We start from the raw sequence: 7,733 nt of genomic DNA, 5'->3' as shown, positions 1-7,733 counted from the left end.
TTTTTTGTCTGTTTGTTTAATTTTGGGAAGAGCTCTTGCGATCTTGGAAAAGCCTCAGACGCCATCTACAGTTAAATCGTAGGTAACTACCCTCTCCGACACCCCCCCCTTCCACGCCCCCCACCCTTTCTACCAAAAAGGGGGTGCAGCGCCGATTCCGTCTGCCGAGCGGCGCGAGCCGGGAGACGCGTGCTGATCTCCTTTCTCTTTTTTGTCCGGTCGCTTGACGCGCGGACACCAAGCCGCAGCCGTGCGCCCGGCGAGGACGCGCCCGCTGGAGCAGGGCTCCGCCGCCTGGTCTGCGAGTCCGAAGCCTGCGCGGGGACCACTCCGGGGGACCCGGCGCCGCGGCTGCCACCTGAGCAACCCGGCCCCTCCGCTGGACCCACGTCGCAAAGAGGGGGAGAGAGACAGAAAGTAAAAGTGCGGGGATTCTGCACCTCGCCGACCGCTTCGGGGTAACAAAAGGACCGAAGCTGCCGCCGACCGAGTACCCGCGGGAGCCGGGCTCGGAGCAGACCAGGTGCCCGGCGGCGCCCGCTTGGGGGGATTCTAGCTCGTTCTCCACGTAGCCCCCTTCCCGTCCCCTCCCCTCACGTCCCCCTTTAAAATCTGCGGCACGGAGGCGCCTGCTGCCGCGCTCGCCAGCGACTCATCCCTCCGGAGGGTTTTTTGTTGTTGGTCGTGTGCGATCCCACACTCATGAACATACACAGGTCCACCCCCATCACAATAGCGAGATATGGGAGATCGCGGAACAAAACCCAGGATTTCGAGGAGTTGTCGTCTCTAAGGTCCGCCGAGCCCAGCCAGAGTTTCAGCCCGAACCTCGGCTCCCCGAGTCCGCCCGAGACTCCGAACTTGTCGCATTGCGTTTCTTGCATCGGGAAATACTTATTGTTGGAACCTCTGGAGGGAGACCACGTTTTACGCGCGGTGCATCTGCACAGTGGAGAGGAGCTCGTGTGCAAGGTAAAGAGCCCGGGCTTCGGTTTTGCTTTTCTTTCTTTTTTTTTTTTTTTTTGTCTTTTGAAAAGATCCCCCGGCCCTTTGCAAGGGGCCGGCGGCGCGGGTGGGAGGTCGCCAAGCCCTGGAGTCTGGGGGAGATGCGCGGGATAATAATCCGTGGCCTCGTCAAATGGGTTTATTTATTTATTTGCTCGTGTGCGACTAGTTGCGAAGTTTTTTAGAGCGCTGCAGACAATAGGGCGGGCTGCGGCGGGGGCGTTTTGGGGAGAGCCCGGGGTGCGGTGGGGGGGGGGCGGCGGGGCCGTGGACACGCGTGCGCCCAGGGGCTCGTGAAGCTCCTCCGCGCGACGCCGGGTCCTGCCGCCCCCGGTGGGGGTGGGGGGGGTCTCTCCGGGTGTCTGGCCCCCTCTCTTTCCAGTGTGAAGCGGGGAATCCCTCGCTAATTTTAAGGCACTGATGACTTGGTTCCTTTCGCAGCCATTGTTCTTAGTAGCGTGCAGGTGTTAAACCTTTGTTCCGAAGGTGCCCTTTAAAAGACACACAAAGGTGTCCCCTCTGGCTGAGCTCAGGGGCCCAGCGCGGGGAAGGAGTTTACAAAGAGCTTTCTTCTGCCCGGAGCCTTGAAAGGAGAGTTGGGGGCGGAAATCAAAGCCGCCCGCACACCTTCGAGTGTAGGAAATAGTGACTCCTTTGGATCTGTCTCTCTTGTCTCGGTTTCTTCTCATCCTCAGACTTCCGCGCTTGAAACCCCCTCGCCGCTTCTAGGCCCCCCGCCCCCGCCCCGACACACACCTTTGAGGGTACGATCCGGAGCCCCAGGGATACGCAGTGCTAATACAGAGATGGTCACTGCAATTTCCTTTCTGTCTTTGACCCTGAACAGTGACCGGTTTGTGTATATGTGAGTGTCTCTGTGTCTTTGTATGCACCCGCAGGGCACCAGAGGCGGGACGACCAGGGACAAAAAAAAAAAAAAAAAAAAAAAGAAAAAAGAAAAGGAGACAGTAGAACCTACCGCTACCCAGGAATTGGACATAGATCAAGAATTCATTGTCACTTAATTTTAGTTTTACTCACTGTTGTTTTTCCCTAAGGGGAGGGGTAAACGGGGTCCTGAGGAGTGGGGACCCCTGCTGTCTTTGCACTGGGCACTCTGCACAGCTTTGCTGCAAATAATGCACGACCCTTGTGCTATTAACCACAGGCTGCTTTGTGGACTTTATCTCATAGAGCGCTAGAGTATTTCATCGTAGAACATAGGTTTTGCGGAGGTCTGCAATCAGTTTCGCAATTGTTCAGTTCATACAGTGCGGGTGGGGACATAAGAGACTTAAGTATTGCTCTCTGCTCTTACTGAGCATTTGGCGTTTTGCATCTTCTCCAACTTACCGACATCCACCCAGAACGACTGTGCCTAGTTAAGCTACACATTCAGTGGGCTATTCAGGGCTGGATTGACTTCTCAGAAGACCTACAACATTGCACAATAAGGTAGTCATCCTTTGAAATGAATGAATTCCACAGAGCTGCCACTCTCCTATGAAATATGCACAATCACTCAGCAGCGAGTGTTTTGTCTCCTTTTGCTCAACTTCGGTACAGCATTTTAATATTTTCCAAAGGCCGGATTTGCTTTTAGTAAAGGGACTCGGCGGCCAAATTCTGCAAACATCTTGCTATTATTTCTTTGTTTAAAGGCAGAGGTGACTCTGGCCCCTGCTCCTTTTTTCTGCCTTCAGATTCTTCAAGACATATTTCACTAAGGGCTGACCTTACAGTGTCATTTGCAGACTCGCTCTCTGGCCTGAAACTGTACTTAATCTGCTGGTTTAGTTATTGCAAAGATTGAATCAGCCCTTCGCCAATTACTGTGTGGCTGAAAGTGGATTTAAGTGCAGTATCATTGTTCTGCTTGACAGAGGTCATCCCTTTAAGACAGAGCAGCTTCTGTTTTCCTGCCTTTTTAGCAGAGGTGATGTGGGTGACTTCTTATGCAAGCATGGTTGTATATATCCTGAGAAGCTCCTGGTGGTTTTATAAGGCTGCTTCTGTGAACTACCCTCAGATGTACTGTGGACTAACTTGCTGCAAGGCTCAGTGAAATCTACACATTGGTCCATTTCCTTTTGATGTCTTAGGATACAGAGTTCTTGTCTCCTAGATCTGTGTTGACCAGAGAAAAAAGCCTTTGCAAAAATAGATCAAAGGTAGAGATGCCAGTTATTATAGAGGACTATAAAGAGAATTCTATAGGACACTATTGGGGAGAAGAGAGATTCCAGGGTCATTTAACCAAAATAACCAACGCTGTTTATTGTCTCCATGTGCTTAATGTAAGCTAGGCAGAGGAAGGAAGGGTGCTTTAGGGGTTCTTTAGCTTATTGTTTTCATGGCAGTGCTGGTAGCTACTGTGCAGATTGACGTAATTACTATCTTGGCAGAATGGATGCTTTTTTTTTTTTTTTTTCCTGGCAGATGCTATTAAAGATGGCCCAATCTTACTGCTTTATCTGAACTGTCACATTATATAACTAAGGCTCCAAATTAAAGATTTAAAAGAAGCTGGCAGCCAGGCTTATGGCTTGATTTTGCACTTGAAGGTGATGGTTTAAATACCAATCCAAGCCCATAAATGCTTGTTATAGCTACTAATAAAAGTTTGGTTCCTACCCATTTGGGAAAACATAAGTACTTGCTTTATTTTTCATACTCTGTCCACCATCTTGGAATTCAGTCTCTATTTTTATAAAGGGTATGGCTACATTTTGAAGCTGCCACGAATATATTTGATGTTTTTGTTTTTAATTCTCTGCCCATCCAGTTTTTTAGCAGTGGGGCAGGATGATAAAGATGCTGCGCAAAAATCACTTTTTAGTTTTTCGAAATGCACTTGAAGCAGGAAGCGTATCGTAAATAATCATAACTCCGTGAGCAGCGGCCACAGAGCCTGCAGCCTGGCGCTTAAGACCACGGCATCCCCGTTAACGCAGAGTGTTTACATTAGCCTCTGCAAAGCGTTTATTACTCTCTGTGAAATTTTTGAGGCTTTCCTGGGTTTCTGCTGCCTGCAGCCTGGGTGTTAAAGCTGACTCAAGCTTTTCAGAGTCTTAATTGAACGGACCTCTGAGGTCACTGCTCGGAGGTCATCATTGGACGGTATCAGGGTGTGATTTGTGGTCTCTGGAGATGCTGAACGACTCATTCTTAAATTCTAGGTTGTAGTGGTAGCAGCTGTGCTGCTTTCCTGAGATGCCTCATTATGGTTCATTCACAATGTTACTTTGCTTCCTCTCCCAGGGTTTAGCACCGGCATTCCCGAGGTTCTTGCTAACCTTGTTTGATTCACAGATTTTATTTTTTGAAACTAAGAGCCACTTAACTCACGGATTCTTAAATGGTAGCCTGTGTTCCTGGCTGGGTTTTAGAAGGCCTGCGAATCTCCTTCAAACAAATCTAAAATCGTGCATGCGTTGGAAGATGAGCATTGTCAGCTAAGAAGGGACAGAGCTTTTATCAAATTCTGTTGTGGGATCTGGACCCAAGAGAGGTCAACAGGGTTCTAAATCAACGTCTTCAGTTTACGAGGAGGAGGGAGGCCCAGTGACCCTGAGAGCTTTATCCACCTCATCTAGATTAGTGATAGTCGAGCCAGGATTAGAGCCTCAAATTTGGTGATTTCTAGAGGCCAGCATTTCCCTCCCCCTCCCCCCGCCCACTGCAAAATGATGATCAAGAAATATCCTCATAAAAGAGAGATTTAAGAAGCTAAATGATGCTGAACCGAAAACATTAAGTGTATTGTTGCATTCCTGGCCTCAAATGCTTTCCAGCAAAGCGCCCCCACGCCTGCCCTCACTCATGGAGGCACAGAAGAGATTCATGGAATCCACAATCCCAGGCAGATAGTAAAACCACATTCCAAACCCAGGGATTTGTAGTCCTGATTGAGTGGAATTCTGCAAATGAATGAAAGCTTTTACTTTTAGCCTCAAAAATCCTCTGCAAGCTGATTCTTCTTAGGTCTGTTTCCGAAAGGTGTGGAAGGTGGTTTTCTTTTTAAATCACCCCCACAATGAGGTGGCATTTCACAGGCTCATTTTGATTCATAGAAAATCATTACATAACTGCTTCATTGAGCTAGCTATCTGTGGAGCGGATAGAGAAAAGAAGCGTCTGCTTTCCTAATAACAAGGACTGCATCCTATTCCTAGCTCTGCCACTGGGGGCTCGATTTAACTTGTTCTCAGAGCCTCAATTTCCACATCTGTAAAATGAAGTTACTGAATTAGATGACCGTTAGACAAAGCCTAGATATTTAATCTATTAATTGCTAATGTGTTGTATAAAGCTATACGACACAATTGCATAGCACGAAGTATGTCGTCTGCCACTGGGTATAGCTGTATAGCGTTGGTGTACATTTTTGTTTTTCTTTTTGAAGGTAATTACGGTGTTGTCTCTGGAGCTTGGGGTGGCAGATTTTGCCTTAATTCTTCTATAAACAGGCGATTGGGATAGAGAGAAAAATAATAAAACTTACCATTCGTGTGCCGTGTTGCATCTTACAAAGCACTTTTATCTTCATTTTCTCAAATCATCCTCCCAGCACTGTGAGTACATATCATTCGCCCATTTTACACATGAGGACCAGGAGGCTCAGAGGGGTCAAGCGACTAATTCAAGGCCACCCAGCTGGTAGGACTCAGGGCCAGTGTGGTCGAGGTTCAAGTTCAGCACACCCTGTGTGGTCTCAAAGGCCCGTCCCTGTGGGAGGTGGCCGCATTCCGTGATCTGGTTGTATAAAAGGCGTCTCTGACCCTTTTTAACCCTGCTCCAGGTGTTTGATATCGGCTGCTATCAGGAGTCCCTGGCCCCGTGCTTCTGCCTGTCTGCTCACAGCAACATCAACCAAATCACCGAAATTATCCTGGGGGAGACCAAAGCTTACGTGTTCTTCGAGCGAAGCTATGGGGACATGCACTCCTTTGTCCGAACCTGCAAGAAGCTGAGGGAGGAGGAGGCAGCCAGACTGTTCTACCAGATCGCCTCGGCGGTGGCTCACTGCCATGACGGGGGGCTGGTGCTACGCGACCTCAAGCTGCGGAAATTCATCTTTAAGGACGAAGAGAGGTGAGTCTCATTCCCGTCCGGACCCGTGTGCTACAGCGGGCTGCTCAGAGGGGCTTGCTGGAGAGGTGGGGATGGGGACTTTTCTGCTGCCTGTAGTCCAGGTGAGGAGGAAGCCGCGAAGGACTAAGGGTGGTGGAGTGTCCTGGGAAAAACAAATCACCACTACTCTCAGGGTGTTATCAGATGCTCCAAGGACAGGTGCACGGTAGTCTGTGACCCAGTCATTATTTCTGTTTTGGTGTCGTGAACTCCGAAGGTGGCCCCAAGCCTGGGTGGCATTTTCACTGTGAATAAGGCAAGATTTCGAAAATCCTACCTTCAGAACACTTGGTGGCTGTCCTTTATAATTCATTAATTCCCTCATTCCCTAGATCTTTCCTAGATATATATTAAGTATTACTCGTAATTCTCAGTACTATGAATGGCAGGATGCGTTTGCTAGTCAACTGACCTATAAAGAAAGTGTCACAGGCCCTACCTAACGGTGTGCAGTGGGCAGATGGGAAGCAGAGGCTGGGCTGTCAGTTCTAAGTAGGATCCGGAGAGTCAAGCAGGTTTTCATAAGAGATGATCTTGGAGCCAAGACTCGAAAGATGGATGTGTTATAGGCAGTGTGGGAAGGACCAGCGTTCCAGGTGAGAAAACTGCCAGAGCAAATACGCGGCAGTGGGAAGGTCTCGGCTATTTTAAGAGACAGATGGATGAGATGCAGGGCATCTGGGTTCTATTTACGGTTCTTCCGTTAACTCATTCAGTTCTGTTTAGCAGATCCCCCGGGGCCCTGCTTTCTCCTCCAGCTGACTTTGATTGGAAAGACTCTTTCGAATTACTTTTTTTTTTTTTTTTTAATAATGTGGTTTTTTTTTAGAGGGAGTGGCGGCAACTGATTGATATTCATTGCCGACCCTCCCAAGGATTGTGATAGAGGCTCTGTGTCTGTGCTGTCGCAGAATTCACATGACTGTCGCGGGCACCCTCATCTTCGGTTAGGAAAGCGGTTAGCGAAATGGACAGCCCCTCGTCACGAAGCTGTCACCGAATACAAGTCTAGTTCCTATCATTCGCTCACTGGACGCATCTGAATCCAAGTCTAGTTCTCATCGTTCACTCACTGGGCACATGTTTCTGGAATACCTTTTGTGTATCTGGCACCCACCTTGCTATCAAACCTTGCCTTGCAGTCAGTTTCCACCTATCCCAGTGGCCTGGGATGTTTTTAGGCTTGTGCTTATTTTCCATCTTCCGGCTTGAGAGGTGAAGGTCTGGGACGTGTTTGGGGATTGACAAAGGTAAGGTGCCTGTGGTTACTTAACCCAAACGGAAGAATTTCATGAGCGTTTATTTATAATCCAGCTGTATGTGCAAAGTGCAGACAGCCATTGGGTTTCCTGGACCCACAGAGGTTGGTTATCGTTCCGCATTTTTACCCATGAAAGAGTTATCGTAAGTATCTGCGGCAGCTAGCATCCTGGGCTTTGATAGCGGATGGCTTCTAGTTTTATTAACACACTAAAAGAGAGGGAGCTAGTCCAAGATCCAAGTGAGGAATCATGCTCATCTTTCCTTCTCTTCAGCTCAGATGCTTCTGCCCTTGGAGCCTGGAGATTCAGGTTCTTCTCCTGCTGTATTGCCTT

The 7,733-nt window shown here is 48.7% G+C and overlaps 1 protein-coding gene across 1 annotated transcript in view; it reads left to right on the top strand.

Annotated features, from left to right (window-relative positions):
• Positions 1-7,733, top strand: part of TRIB2 (tribbles pseudokinase 2) — a 25,214-nt gene continuing 17,481 nt past the window's right edge. The window contains exons 1-2 of the mRNA XM_011356606.2: positions 1-972; positions 5,807-6,099. Of these exons, the coding sequence (XP_011354908.1) occupies positions 703-972; positions 5,807-6,099 (563 nt within the window). The 5' untranslated portion in view covers positions 1-702. The remainder of the gene's footprint in view (positions 973-5,806; positions 6,100-7,733) is intronic.

The sequence above is a fragment of the Pteropus vampyrus genome, unplaced genomic scaffold, assembly GCF_000151845.1.
Source record: "Pteropus vampyrus isolate Shadow unplaced genomic scaffold, Pvam_2.0 Scaffold28, whole genome shotgun sequence".
Taxonomy (NCBI): Eukaryota; Metazoa; Chordata; class Mammalia; order Chiroptera; family Pteropodidae; genus Pteropus; species Pteropus vampyrus.
Note: the sequence above shows the minus strand (reverse complement) of the source record. Positions and strands in the feature narration are given on the sequence as shown.